The following is a 15831-nucleotide window of genomic DNA, read 5'->3' as shown; positions in this document are numbered from 1 at the left end:
AACAAAACCGATGCACTGTAGTGGCAACGACGACTTTGAAATGGTCATAGTTCTAGAAGTAGTGTTTGGAAAGGGACCAGGTAGCCAACCTGTACCGAGTGAAAACGGATTGGCACCCTTGTGGAAGAAGAAGTCTATTTTTTGGGAGCTACCATATTGGGAAGTCTTAGATGTTCGCCATGCAATTGATGTGATGCACCTCACAAAGAATCTTTATGTCAACCTGATAGTTTTCTTGGGGGTGTACGAAAAGACAAAAGATACACTAGAAGCACGTCAAGAATTGCAATGAATTAAAGACAGAGATGCCCTACATCCAGAAAAGCGAGACAATGGACGGCACTATTTAAGTCCCACCAGCTATACTATTAGCAAAGAAGAAAAGGAAAGTATGTTTGAATGCTTGAGCAGTATTATGGTCCCATCTGGATACTCGTCCAATATAAAAGGAATCCTAAATTTGCAAGAGAACAAATTGACAAACCTAAAGTCCCACGACTGCCATGTGCTTATGACTGAACTTCCTCCCATTGTGCTGCGGGGGATTCTGCCTGAGAACGTGCGATTAACCAACGTGAAGCTATGTGCCCTCCTCAACGCAATTTCTCAAAAGATAATTACAGTGAATCTGACAAAGCTGCAGAACGATGTGGTACAATATCTTATTGGATTTGAGTTGATATTTTCATCATCATTCTTCAACATTATGACACATCTTCTAGTCCACCTTGTGAAAGAAATTGATATCCTCGGACCTGTATTTCTATACAATATGTTCCCTTCTAGAGGTTCATGGGTGTACTAAAGAAATGTGTTCGTAACCGTGCTCGTCCAGAAGGAAGCATCACCAGTGCGTACGGAACAGAGGAGGTTATTGACTTTTGTGTTGACTTTATTGATGACCTTAAACCGATTGGGATCCCTGAATCGCGGTATTAGGGGAAACTAAATGAAAACGGCACACTAGGAAAGAAATCTCATGTCTTCACAGATAATGATTCATTCAAGAAAGCGCATTACGCGGTTCTTCAACAATCGTCCTTGGTGGATCCGTATATCGAGGAATATAAGAAGATTCTAACTTCTAAATTTTCAGAAAAGTCTGAGGCCTGGATTACACGTCAACACATGGACACTTTTGGCGGCTGGTTGCGGAGGCATCTAATGCATAATATGGATATAGGTGATCAATTGTTCTTATTGTCCAGGGGACCATCTTAGAATATCTTAACGTACCAAAGGTACGAGATAAATGGGAACACATTTTACACGACAACCCAAGATAAAAAGAGCACCAATCAAAACAATGGTGTCTGTATGGATGCCACAGACAGCAAATAGAAAAAAGAAGACATTTTACGATTTCGTTGAAGAGATATGGGAACTGGATTACGGACCCAATTTCAAGGTGCCTCTGTGTCGGTGCCAGTGGGTGAAACTCACTGGAATAACAAAAGTTCAGTTCGGGATGACAATTGTTGATCTCAACAATCTTGGGTACCGAGACGAGCCATTCATCCTAGCCCAGGATGTTGCTCAGGTTTTCTACGTTAAGGACATATCCAGCAGGCCAAAGAAGGGGATCAACAAGCAAACGGATGAGCCAAAGCGACACATAGTCCTTTCAGGGAAAAAAAACATTGTTGGAGTTGAGGACAAGACAGACTTGTCAGCGGATTATAATAACTTTGTTGACATTCCACCTTTCGCAGTCAATAATGATCCAAGCATCCTGCTAGCCAATGAAGATGCTCCATACTTGCGCCGTGATCATAATGAAGGGACTTTTGTAAAGAGGAAGTCTATTACTGTAGCAGTAGCTGCTGATACTTGATGTATTATATTAGAATGATTATGTAATATTTATTTGAATGATCCTTAATGTATTATATTAGAATAACTCTTAATGTATTAAATTAGAATGATTACGTAATATTTATTTACATTTATTATATTGCATCATATCAAATATAAACATATAACTACACACTCTCACTAACACATTCACACTCGCACACTCACCCACAAAACAAACATATCGACTAATAACATGAAATGGCTAAGTTATATGTGAAACTCACTTTTTTAACGTTAATGTGTTGAGGAAACTCTTTTTTTTCGAAACCCAATAGTTTGAAATATTTTTTTTATCTAGTACATATTTGCATGGTCAAAATAAAAATTATAATATGTATCAAGTTATATAAATCATGGATCTAATCACTTAAATAAAAATAAAATATTTTTGCTGGACATATCGATTCTAAATAAATCCAGAAACTTTGTTTGGTAATTTTTGGACCCATAAATTATTTTCTACAAAATTAAAAGCTGATAGCCCATTTTTAAAAGACAAATAAAAAAAGAAACGAAAAAAAGCTGATAGCCCAAAGTTTTGGCGCCAGAATGAAACACGGACTTCATTTGTCCCGGGTGGTAGATCCACCTGGGACTAAAGGTAGGTCGCAGGCGCATTTTCGCCGTGGCCCGCCAAAACAAGCCTTTGGAAGGGGCCCCCCATATATCCCGGTGACCCTTCTCCCCTCTCCACACTTAGCCATTTCTTGATCTCAGCTCCGATCCGCTACCGCCGCCGCGTCGTCCTCGTCCTCCCCCTCGGCGCCGGCTGTGTCCCTGAGCGCCGCTAGCCCGCGCACTGCCTCCACGCGGACACGCACGCGCCTCTCCATCCCGGCGCCGGCCTCAGCGCGCCCTCCTCCTCCCTCGGCGTCGCGCGGTGAGCTCCACATGCACGGCCACCGTCGCGCCGCCATCCCTGACCCACGCCGCCGCCGGCCGTGCTCTCCTCCGTCGCCGCTCCATCCCCGACGCCCGGGCCTTCCTACGCCGTCGGCGTCGGCCCTGCTCCTCGGGCACCGGCGCCTCTCTACCGCCGGCCTCAAGTTCTCGAGCCGCGCGCTGCGTCGTCGATCAAGTCCCAGCCCAGCCCGAAGGCCGCCGCGCCTCCACGCCGTCGACTCGCCCCTCCACCGCGCGCCTCCGCCCGCCGTGGACCCTCCAGCCGAGTGCCGCCGCCCGCATGCCGTCGACCCATCGCCGTCGGTTGTACGTTGTTGCCCCCGCCAGTACACTAGCTTATTAGGGTTTTTCCTTTAATTTTGTCTTGTGATATTGCAATTAGTTTAGTGAATGAAAGTTTAAATTTAGTTCAAATTTATATTCAAATTGAGGTTCATATATATGTTTAGGGGTTCAAATTTAGGGGTTCTATAAATTTAGTGAATTGAGGTTCAAATTTCGAGGTTCATATATATGTTGTTGCATTTATATGTTTAGGGGTTCTAATTAACTTAGTTTTATATGGTTAGGGGTTCTATAAATTTAAGTTTCGAATTCATATTGATGTATTTAAATTTGGGATTTAGTGTAGATGTACTTTGAGAATGTAATTACATAGATGTATTTAAAAAGACATGTAAATAGCCATTGTGACTTTTGTACAGTGAAATTGTTGTAAAAAATCGTAGGAAATAGCCATTGTGACTTCAGCGACTTGTAAAAATCATATAAAATTGTATAGTGATAGTTCATGGACATGTAAAAAGCATAAAAAATTGTATAGTGACTTCATGGACTTGTAAAAATTTATATTATATTTTGAAAAATTATTTCATGGACTTGTAAAAAATTATATTATGAATTATATGCCATGTGATTCACATGGTGGAAAAGGCAAAGGAAAATGCCTCAAAGAAAGTGTATCATCACACTCTAGGGCAAAGTGGCTACAAGCTCGCAAAACCAAAATGGGATAAGATGGAGCAGAATTTGATTGACAAAGATATCACACTTGCGACCATCAATTGGCCTGAACGATCAAGGAACTGGTACTATGCTCATGGCAAAAGATTGGACCCAGAGACTGGGGAGTGCATCTATGGCCCAAATATTCGTCAAGCGGCCGAGAGACAATAGGAGGCCATACAAGCAGTTGCCCAAGGAACATTCCAGCCCGATAGAGAAAAGGATGAGCTGACTTACGCCCTTCAGAATCCAGAACATCTGGGGCGCACAACGGGCAAAGGAGTGGTTCCGTGGAAATTTGGTTTCAAAGATTATATTAAATCGTATAGAAGCCGCCAAAGAAGGAAGAACGAGGAGCAAGAGCACCTGCGAAGGCTAGAGGAACAGCTCCTCAGAATGACTGATGAGGTCAAACGCCAAGTGGCCATAGCAATGAGCCAGCAACAACAACCACAAGCGGCGGCTCCAGAGCCCAATGTCGACGCGGATCTATCGCATCAGAAAAGTAGCTGCGCTTCCACGGACCACCCTACCAAAATAGTAGTTCCGGCAATTGAAACGACAACACAGCAGCGGTATGCAGTGGATGAGATCACCCAGCAGACACCTTGCGAGCTTCAAACTGCCTTCAAGAACTTAATGTTCACGGTTGCGTACGGTACCTCTATGCCAACGCTCCCTGGTGACGTGTACCATGGGAAGGAGATTTCAGCTAGATATGCTAGGGTTGGCGTTGAGCAGGTGTCCAATGATTGGAAGACGCTCGAGCTCGATATTCCTGGAGGTGACGGGGAGACGATTCTAGCCGAGGCCATTCATGGCTACATCCTCTAGGACAAGCGCTACATCATCATCAAGGCTACTGAGCAGGCGTCAAGGCCGGCATCTCCTCAAAGGGCGCCCAGCATGGGTCCACCGTTTCTGCAAGAAGTACCAGAGCACTCTCCTACAGCATTATCTCCTGGGCAGCCGTCGACTGCTGCTTCACCGCCGTCTCCTGGTTCACCTGCTTCACCTCCTTCGCCACCGCCAAAGAAGCAAAAACAGGCATCGAGGTCGCAAGCTTCGTTTAAGGAATCTCCAAAGAAGCAGCAGAAGCCAAAGGAGAAAAAATCAAGCAGGCCGATGTTATGGCACACTCCAAAAAGGAGCCAGAGAAGCAGGATAAACCAGTGGACCCTGCAAAATTAAAAAAAATTAATGGAATGTGCGAATCGAATAAGAGGAAGTTCATTGATAAACCGCTTTTGGACTACGATCGCTCGATTAAGAAATCATACGAGAAGAGGAAATCAGGTTCGTCATCGTCCGATGTTCCACAGCTCGGGGCCCAAAAGAAACAGTTAATAGAACCGCTAGTTGTGCTAAACCAGGAACAACAAGGCTTTCTGGCTTTCTAGCAATCATCAAAGCTCACTACTGATCAGATAACAGGGGCTTCGAATCAAGATCTGGATCCTCAGATAGATTATCTGATAGCTCCAGTGGTGAAATGCAAAGGCTACATGACTTGTACATGAAGGCGATGTCAGATTGTAACTTCATGCAGGGCGCAAAGATTACAGACGAAGATTTCTTTCATGGAGAGGCCATCATATGGATTGATTGAGAAAAAGTGTACCAACTATACCATCAGGACTCCCTCGACATCTCTATCGTCACTTTGTGGCTTCTGTAAGTGTGTTCTTTAAATCTTGTTCATTACCATATATAACTAAGGAATACTATTACAATTTCCAAACCTATTGATTCCTTACTTCATTTTGTATCTTGTAGGATGGAGATTCAAACTTGCCAGAAAAAAAGGTATTACCACATCGGCTTCGTCGACCCATCGATTGTGAATTGCAAGAATCTCAAGAGCAATCCAGAAACATTCAAAAACATATACAAGTACTTAAGCGTTCAACACTACAAGGCTTACATTCTATTTCCGTACAACTTTGCGTAAGTCTTTTCTGCCATGTAACTATTTTAGTTCTGTATAACTGAATTTTATTAACCCTACATGAAATCTTGCAGAGATCACTGGATACTAATTGTCATATTTCCTGACAAGAGCTTAGAGGTTGGTATGGACTCATTGCAGAGAGATCCAAACCAATACAAAGACATGTCCAACATGTTGAACAAGTATTTAATTCTTGTCATACCACCTCAATCCTCATTGCTTTGAAATAACGACAACTATATTTATTCGTTTTGGTTCATGTTCAGGGTTTGGAAGAAATTCATTCGAAAGCATAGTGGCAATTTCAGCGCCGAACTAAAATGGAAGAAAAACTTTCCGGTACGGATGGAATTCTACTTTATTTGCATGTTCCATATCTTTTAGTATATGAATACATTGATAGCTAATTACTTCATTTATTTCTCTTAAAGTGTCGAAGCCAGGCGCAAAGAACTAATTTATGTGTACTATGTTCTAGAGAATGTCCATGGCCTAATAGGTGCTCAAAAGATCTATACCGCATGGCAGCCGGAAGTAAGCAAAAAACTTTATCAAAGTTGTAACTTGTTTTGTAAATTGTTATAATTAATATTATAACTTTTCCACAGCTTGATGCAATGCGAGATACACTCATACCAAAGGAACAGATTTTGACGATTCAAGAAGCCATGTGCGGATTTATTGTTCATGAGGTCCTCGACCCGGCCGGGGAATTCTACTATGATGGAGAGTCAAATATAGATAATAGGAGTAAATATGACAATATTAAGTAAAACTTTTGTTGCACTTTGTATGTAATTCAGTATATATATGTATATGTGCATATCTACATATGTGTATGTAAATATATATATGAACTCCACTATATATATATATATATAACATACTCCACTTAAATTCCAATACAAAATTGAGTTTGAAATGGAAAAGAAAGAACCCAAAAGAATCAGAAAAAAAACGGGGGCCTTTGGTCCAAAGGTCCTCATTTGTCCCTGTTGCCTGACCCGGGACAAAAGGGTCTCTTGGCGGTCCTGGTTGGGATACCGGGACAAAAAAAGGGTTTCCCAACTGGGACAAATCGCCTATTCTACAGTAGTGAGGGCATGTGCCCTTGCTCTCAGCACCGCTAGATATGCATCGAGATTTGTGTTTCACAAGAGAGAAGAATATTCTTTGTTAGATTTTTCAGTGCACGAATCTCAGAGTACATTGGGGAGCTCAGACAGCAAGAGCACATGCCCTTAAAGGCAAAATTTACTTTGCCCTTCCGCTCGCACATGCTGCAGCTTGCTCACTCCCTTAGGTTAGAAACTATTTGAAAATAATTATATTATCAATAAATATATTAGTTTCACCTTAGGTTGGAAATAATTTATTCATATTGTGGTTTAGAGATGTGCTTTGTTCTATTCGAATACGAATACCATCGGATATTTGCGGATACGGATACGAATTCGGATCATTAGAAAAAGATGAAACTGAATACGGATGTATCCACTTTGGTACCATTTCAAAATCGAATATAGGTACGGATTAGCTCTAAAACGAATACGGATGTAGGATAATTTTGGATTCCACCCCTACTGCTGCCTGCCTCCGCTTCCTTTCTTTTGCCGTAGCCACCGATCAGCTGGCCCCACCTACCTGTTCTTCCACGAGACCATCCAATCCAAGCAAGCCGCAAGGAAAACAGCTGCGGCGAGCTCCTGAGCCCCGACAAGCCAGCAGTCCCGCACCTCTCTCCGTTTCGCCTCGTGGACGATCATGCCCAGCCGCGACGCCTCGCAACGCTGTGCCGCTGCCCCTGTAGCCCCGTCCTGTTCGCCGCCCAACGTTTCGCTTCCTCGCCGTTCCGTCGCGCCGGCCGCGCGTAGCGCGCACGCCAACACCGGCGCCGCGGCCCACATGAGAGCGTGCTGCTTAGCTCGGCCCCACGCACGCCCCCGTCTCCCTCTCACACCCTCCCCAGCGGGACCCGCGAGGCCGCGACGAAAGCGACGCCCCGACGCATCCCGGCCGCTCGCGTCCGCCCGGCCCCGGCGTCCGTGCACGCGGTGTGCATCCAACTACCCCGAGACGTCCCGGCCAAATCCTAAGGCCCAGAGGAGTCCCTTTATAAGCCAGCCACCTCCATCCGCTCCCACTCGGCGCCGCCGTTTCCTCCTCCACTGAAATCCCCCATCAAAACCCTCTTCTTCCTCAACGCCGGCGACGCGACTCCGCCCACACCACCACGTCCGGCGAGCCCAGGCCACTCCATCGTGTATCCGCGACACGCTGATCATCATGGAGGTGTTCTCCATCCTTCTTGAGCACGGATGACGCGAGGCTGCGCCGATATCCGCGGCGCCCATCAACTCCGGCCGGCCGTATCTTCCCCTCCGGTGAGCCCTGTCCCTCCTTGCTTCGTGGTCCTTCTTCACCATCGCTTGCTGTCGCTGGTCCCGTTTGGTACTCGGTGGTGAGAGGTGACGAGCCATAGATCAACGGGAACGCAGATCTGCCACGGACGCGCCCGCGGGAGCACAGGACTTTTGATCTCCGCTGCTAATTTGGACGAACACTTGGTAGCGAGGCATGAGCCCTGCGATGGCGATAGCGCCAGGCGCCAGCGTCGATGGAGGCATGGCGTTGTGCCACTGTGTCCGCATGGCATAGCATGGTATGGAGGTCATGCAATCGATGACGGAGCTTCGAGCTCACCCTCGAGTGGCGGGCAAGGTGAGTGCGGAGAGGCTGATGCTGCAGACTGGACTCAAGTTCTGTAATCTTTTAGGTAACCCAGTGGGTTTTTGGGTAATATATTATTTCTTTTTGGGTCAACCTATTTTCTAAATTTTAGTTACTGGGTAGGGTGGGTAGTAAACTGGTGTCACCAAATGTGATCCACTTGCGTCGTGATGTGTATGTCATGAAAGTTATTACAAAATTATCATGTAAGAAGATGCAGGAATAAGTTATGCGTATAAGTTGCGTATGTTATAAAAGTTGAACTATAAAATTACCATGTAAGAAGTTGTCATGAAGAAATTATGCGTATATGTTGTGGGTATTCTTTTTTAAAATGGAAGTTCACAAATTATCATGTAAGAAGTTGTCATGAAGAAATTATCATGTAAGAAGTTGTCAGCAAGAAGTTATGAAAAATGATTGTCGGTCACTGCCGGCGCTAACGCGCGCGCCCTGTGGTTGCATGCCTGCAAGTTGCATCCGTCGCTACAGAGTACAGTGCCTGGCTGTAGGCAGCGAGCAGGGCTCAAAGAACTGATGTTGATACTAGATACGTTCTATGCAGTTTCTAGCGAAGGCAGTTCGATACGTGGGCGGTGGGCCGTGAACTGGAGATTTTGTTCCTTGATACGTAGGCCGTGCAACAGTAGAGGCCGTCTGCCTGCCTGCTGCGAAGGAGCCCCTTCTCATGGATCCGGATAGCATTGCAGACCCACTCCTGTATTTGTGTGTTCGGAACTTCCCCGAAAATACAACTCAAGACAGCCTCAAGGAACTACTAATCAGTAAGAGTGTTGAAGGATTCGAACACGTGAGTACGATCCATTTTCTTTCACTTCGCTTTAACATTTGATTTATTCTGCAAGTCAGAGTCTCTCTCTCTCTCTCTCTTTTATACAGGTGGACATAATAAAAAAAAACAAGCAGAAGCCGTATGCAGCTATTAAATTCAGGGATGCAGAGCCGGCTTACAGGGCCGTTAAACTCGTGAACAAGGAAGATCAAAATGGTTTGTTTTCAGTTTAACGTGATTTTTTTTCTAATTCATTTCATTTGCCATCATTTATATTGTTCTCAAGAGAAAATGTGTAGGTGATAAAATATGTCAGACCATAAATCTTCTCAAAATTATTATCTAAATTGAATATTATTATCTTGTCATAGATTTCTCGTGGGGTATTTAAATCTTAACCTGCCCTGATCTTTTGTGTATCGTTGTGAGTTGTGACATACTACGTAGCCAATTACAAGGGCAATCTCTAACGAACGAAATCTGCACCATTCGCTGTGGCACCTCATTCGTCCACGTCGTCCCTTAATTAGAGCCTTTGGATGAATCCTTGGCGTGATCTGAACCGTCAGTTCATTAGCGTTGCCCCATCGTTGGTTCTAGATACGTGTGGATTTGTCACGCAAGCTCAGCTGCCTCATGACACGAGGACGCGCGCAGCTTCGCCAACGTCGATATATATATTAAGCTAAAGCCCCTTCTGCTTCCTCATCTGTTCATCTCTGCATTGCCCTGATACTGCCCAACGAAAAAACGATTCCTGGTAACATCTTCGTCTGCTGATCACTGGCCTCGTAATATCAGGCTGACCAAAGTGACGTGAGCTAGCTGTTAACCCTAACGCATCAATTTTATCTCTGACCAAGCTAGCCAGCCGCAGGAATCTAATACTGACGGCCAACCATGCCTCAAGTCCTGATCGATCCGAGTAACTGTACTTCTTAGGTGAACTTCTATACTGCTAGATTGGTAGCCATATATCCTCGCAAAAAAAAAAAAGATTGGTAGCCATATATACATTGCATACTCTTCTCTACCTGTTTGTTGCTGCTTAAATTAGTTTCTACCAGGTCATCCTAGGAATTACTTATTTGAGTTCCAAGTAATTAATTACGAGATTATAGTGGCATAGCTTAATCTGAACCCAATTTTTGTCACAGATCTCAGGACATAACAAATAGTTACTATATTTTCAAGATACTAAGATTAACAGATCTGTAAGAATTCCATAGAAATCTTAATATTGATAGGTGTACTGATAGCATTTGAGAAATAATTGATGTAGAACTTCCTTCGTCCCAAACTTTTCCACATTTGATCAATAATATCTTCAAAAATAATTAAGTCTAAAAAAATGTTATATCCTATGATATTAATTGATATTATTTTTATATTATCAATTTTTATAATTTTAGCTATTCATAGTCAATTTAAAAGATTTGACTTTGTAAAAATCTAAATGTAGTTATATTTTGAAACAGAGGAAGCAATACAAATTAATTAATTAATTAATTAATTGCAAACCATAGAATTAGGTCAATTCAATGAACTGATACTTACGTGTGTGTGTGCATTGTGAGTGTCTAAGTTGTATTGTGTAATTTCGAAAAAATAAACTGATACTTGTTCTTAATTTCTATTAGATGATTATCTGGGCTAAAATTTGAGGCTCTTTACCGCGCCCTAACCTAAGTCTACAGGGTCAACATGAAAACACTAGCTGACTCTCAATGGCGCGGCAACGTCGCGCCCAGAGTTCTAGTTATTCCCAGATCCGCTTACTTAAAAGAAAAATCTCAATTAGTTCCGCTGCAATCCCTATTCTGCTATACTTTTGGAAATCAAAACTGTAGATGGTGATACCGAAATTTGCAGTAATATAATTTCATTCAAACGAAAGATACAAATCTGTATTGTAACCTATTGCTACTGCAAGAACGCTAATGTTCTAGCTAGTACTTCCTGGTCCCTTGATATGCCTGATTAATTATTTTAGAGCTCTGCTATACACACGAAGAAATTAGTACGAAGGGAATACGAAACCTGCTATCACGTAACGATAGCAACCTCTGTGGACCCAACGCTGCATGCTCTTGGGATTCGCTATCCCCGCTATGTTATTTCTTCACCGTGAATTTTGATTACAGTCAGCCTGCAACCATCATTCTTCTACTTCCTCCAAATTAATGACCCTGTTGCCTTCCTACATCAAAGCTTCTACAGTATCATGGATGCTCGAACAACCTCCATCAAAGATTCAAAGCTGTATGTCAGTGTGTAACTTGATCGAGCTTTCTAACGGCGCAGAAGGTGAAGCAGCCAGCAGATGTCCTGAGGCGAGCTAGTTTTAGCAGGACCGGGGACAGACGGACATTAGCAGGCCGTTGCATTATTCATTAATGGCAGTTGCGTTGAGTTTCTTTTGATGATAATCACGGTGTTCTAGCATCAGCCAGCATCGATGGTTAGTTGGTAAGTTGGTTGCACATAGTTGATACTTGATCGATGCGCAGGGCATCGTAGCGGGCTAGCGGCAGTGACAGATGTGAACGTGGCCAGTAGTTCAGGACGAGCAGCAGTTGGAACTACGGGAGGTAAGCGTTGTGGTGGCACGCCATGGTTGATTTGTATTGTGTCATTAAGAGCCAAAGTGGTTCCGTGGATCTGTGGCAATTATTCAAAAGACTGCCTTTCGTAATAGCTTCGTACTAAAACCTTCGTATGTATAGAGTTTTCCATTATTTTATCTTGCATTTTGATACTATAAATATAACTTACTATATGTTGTTGCTCTTGTAACAGGAAAAGACGAGATAGCAGTTTCCTTTTTCTCCCATTGTCAGGTAGTGGATGAAGTTTCTGAAATTTATAAAAGAAAAAAATTCAATTTACACTATGCACCTATCATGGTAGTTTGCTTTTTCAACCTTCAACTATATATAGAACTAGAGACCCAATGCTATCGAATTGTTGAAACTAGATAAATTTGGTCCTTCATCAGCTGGTCTTGAAGGTGGATTTCTAATTTTTGGAAATAATAAAAATATAGATTAATCCGAAGATTTTGTAGCTAATTCATTTTAAACAAGAAAATATGAAACCGGTATAGTTTTTTTTAAAAAAAATAAAAACTTAACCTATCTGTCGGTGCTCTATTTATTGTTTGTTTGAATTTTATTTGTACCTTCTTGTATTTTATTAGTCGCTCTTGGTCATATCTGTTATATACATGTTTTGGGCTCTACTTAATGCACCACTTGTATTTTTGCCCCCCACCCCTTTATAGCATGCATATAGTACTCCGTATCTTTTAGCACTTTATATATTGATATGTTTTCTTAAAAAGCACTTGTACGAACACTAAAACCTGTGCATCCCATCCAAATGACTCAGCGAGTTTTCATGCCGTACAGTGGATCATTAAGGGTAGGAGTAAATACAAGGATTTCATCATCAGACTGCGTGACCTATTGGTCCACCGCAAGGATGGTTTCCCGGAGTATATCGTGGAGGAGAAAGACGGCCAACCAAGCACTAACCCAGTGCTTGGGGAACAGCAAGGTGGCAAACGGCCAGAGCGGTGGATTCACATCGAGTTAACTGCGAACGAGGGGGGCGACCAAGAGTCAACAACACTAGTCATCCGGGATGACAACCTTTATGTCAAAGGCTTCACCGGCAAGGACGGAAAGTGGTTCGAGCTTTGCGAGGACAGAGAACCGGCCGGGGAGAAGCTCCCACCGGAATACAAAGCCACGAAGCTGTGGGGCTGCAAGTACGACAATTTAATGAAGCTCAATGACAATGACCAAGTCAAGAAGACACTCAAGTCCACCAAGCTGGGTAAGGCCTTCGCGGAGAGGGCCGTGCGCAGGCTCTCGCGCTACTGCCGGGTAGAGAATAATGATGATATCCCCGTCCGGCTGGCACTGGCGGGCCTGATCGTGATGATCTGTGAGGCCGCAAGGTTCAGGCCTCTACTCAACCACTTTGCAGGTGACGAATATAATGATCCTCCCAGCCTCCCAGGGAGAAAAAGAGAATACCTCAATCGATAAATAAATAAATAAAAAGCTAACCAAAGAAGTCTGCAGGTGCTGATTGCTGGGAAAATGGGAAGGGACTAGAGCCGAAGGTGGTCGATAACGTTGAAGTGAACCTTGTGGATTTAATCTGGAATTGGAAAAGCATGTCAGCCGCTCTGCTCAAGTGGAGGGGCAGTAAAGGTAGTCAATGGAACGAAGAGTGCGGTGCCAAGTCTGCGGACGATGCGTTAAAATATGTTCACCTCGTGCTAAAGCCCAAGGATACAGATGTCAGTGGCCGTAACAAAACCCACGTGGAGATTCTTCAAGTCTCTGCCAACTTCAGCGTCGGTGACATCAATGTCATCGACGACCGGAAACAGAAAAAGCAGAATATCTACGCTAAGGAACCAGAGCAGGCCTCCAAACAGGCTGTCTACGAGGTACATATAATATTTAACCTATAACTAGCTAGCTCATTCCATCAGCTCCCTTGGTTTGTTTGATCATTCAGCTCTCTATCTATCAGAGATGTGGGAATGTACGTTTTCACTCGTCAATAAGTACCATTACCAATCTACGTATTATTCTTTTAAGATTTAGAATTCGAATACGTAGTGTCCTCGATCTCGGTGTCGTCCTTGGCATCACCTCTCAGTTGGTGTCCCACAGCATTACATACATTTAAATGTCTCATATCTAATAGAGGAAGCTTTCGTGCATGTAGGAAAAAATGGCCCCTTTGGAGGTGATTGTACGCAAGGGCATCTCGGGGTATGCCTGGTTTGGCATGGAAGTTAACGGCTGCTCCATATTACCCGCTGGTGAGGATAGCATCAAAATGAGATGGGATTGCGAGAAGGTCAGAGATGCTACTCAACTTGTGACCCGCGACATCACTTTAGGCGCCGGCGGCAGGATACGCTTCACCTACTTGGTGATGTCCAATCCTGTACAGGCCACCGTGGCGATCAAGCTGCGGCTCCCAGAAGATTATTTGCCAAATGCTTTCAAAAAATATTCCACTGCAGTAGATGGGGGCGGAGGCAGAAATTACACCGCTAGCGGCGCGTGCATCAGTGACTTCAAACACTACCCGATCGTGCTCTTCAGAAGCCCATCGAATCCAAGTCGTTGACCCTTGAGCTGGACCGATCCGCCATTCAGGTGCCGCAAGGTAAACTACAGCTCCAGATTGACATGGGGAAGCTGCATATTGGGGTGCCGGATGGTTCCAGCAACAGAGAGGTCCGGTTCCACAGTGGTAAGAGCCGCCTCAGCTTCGACGTTAAGGATTCGAATCCTTCAAAAATAATTTCCCTCGATGACGGCAGTGAACTCGAAGTGAAAGTCACCTGGAAGGGTATCAAGGTAAACACTTAAGAGTTCACAAAAATCTGCAACGGCCCATGGTTGCTGAATCAGATCATTTGTTTCCTTTTTTTTCCAAAAATAAAACTCACGTCATCTAATTGTTGATCATGGTACTGTATCCATGCAGACGATCAAAACGAAACCTGAAGTAGTGTGGAAGAACATTGCGGATAAAAAGGAGTTCACTACATGCATAGGTGCCCTGCGTGTCCAGATCGCCCAAGAATGCCAGGATGTCTTGAAGGACTGCAAAGAAGACGAATTACCCTCCGACTGCACCAAGGATAGTCACCCGGTGATCACCAGTCCAGATCAGCGGTGGACTCACGTCAAGCTGCAAGTGGGCGACGTGAAGTCGGCGACAACAGGAGAGGGATCCTCGGTAGGGGCACTCCAACCCCACGCATCAGTGACACTAGCCATCCTGAATCACTATTGCCGTGTGTTTGGTTGGAGAGCGGAGCGAGCCGGAGTGGGTTCAACCCGTTCCCACGAGCGTTTGGTTTGGGGTTGAGTACGGATGGGTTCAACTCAGAGGGAATATTCTCACAATATGCGAGTTGGCTACATCCGCCGTATTTCGAGGGACGGAGCGGCTCCTCTGGTTCCGTCAGCGTCGTCTCTTTCAGCCTCCCCCGTCGCAGCCTCCTCCCTCCTCGAGCTCCGCCGCTCCCGCGCCTCCCTCCCTCCAGCCTCCCCCGTCGCAGCCTCCTCCCTCCTCGAGTTCCGCCGCTCCCGCGCCTCCCTCCCTCCTCGACTCTCTCCGAAACCAAAAATGGCGGACACCTCCAAGCCGGTCCACCGCCGTCGCCGCGCGTAGGGGCCGCCGCCCTGCTCCCGCTGTAGCCCCTGGTCCCCCTACCTGCTGCCGCCCCTAGTCCCCCAACCTGGGCCGCCGTTCGTGCCCCCGCTGCGCTGCAGCTCGCAGCCCCAAGGCCACGGAGGCAGTGGCACCTGGTCCCCCACCTAGGCCGTCGCCCCTGTCCCCGCTGGGCTGCAGCTTGCGGTGCCCAAGGCCGCCGAGGCCGCCGCCCCTGCAAGGACAGGTGTGTCACCATCTACTCGTCGCCTCCATGTTCCTCTTGATACTTCTTGTTTTCTCCAAAATCCTCCTCCTTGACCCTCCATTTGTGCATATCTGAAACAACTGAAACAAGTCAGTCAGGTGAAGATTCATCCATGCTCAACAATCAATC

General features: G+C 44.9%; 1 protein-coding gene across 3 annotated transcripts; it reads left to right on the top strand.

Moving 5' to 3' along the window:
- Positions 1–7833: 7833 nt before the first annotated feature.
- Positions 7834–15200, top strand: LOC120651395. 3 transcript variants are annotated; one of them, XM_039928867.1, is made up of 10 exons: positions 7834–8100; positions 8215–8437; positions 9012–9257; positions 9347–9455; positions 11750–11830; positions 12039–12079; positions 12650–13232; positions 13331–13704; positions 13989–14632; positions 14763–15200. In XM_039928867.1, exons 3-9 carry the CDS (start codon positions 9135–9137, stop codon positions 14397–14399), a joined length of 1722 nt encoding a protein of 573 aa, XP_039784801.1. In that variant the 5' UTR covers positions 7834–8100; positions 8215–8437; positions 9012–9134; the 3' UTR covers positions 14400–14632; positions 14763–15200. The 3 variants fall into 3 exon arrangements, with proteins under 3 accessions (XP_039784801.1, XP_039784800.1, XP_039784802.1); XM_039928866.1 differs by lacking the exon at positions 8215–8437; XM_039928868.1 differs by lacking the exons at positions 8215–8437; positions 11750–11830.
- Positions 15201–15831: the final 631 nt, after the last annotated feature.

Source organism: Panicum virgatum, chromosome 9K (genome assembly GCF_016808335.1).
Source record: "Panicum virgatum strain AP13 chromosome 9K, P.virgatum_v5, whole genome shotgun sequence".
Taxonomy (NCBI): domain Eukaryota; kingdom Viridiplantae; phylum Streptophyta; class Magnoliopsida; order Poales; family Poaceae; genus Panicum; species Panicum virgatum.
The sequence above is the reverse complement of the archived record's forward strand: the minus strand, read 5'-3'. Positions and strand labels throughout refer to the sequence as shown.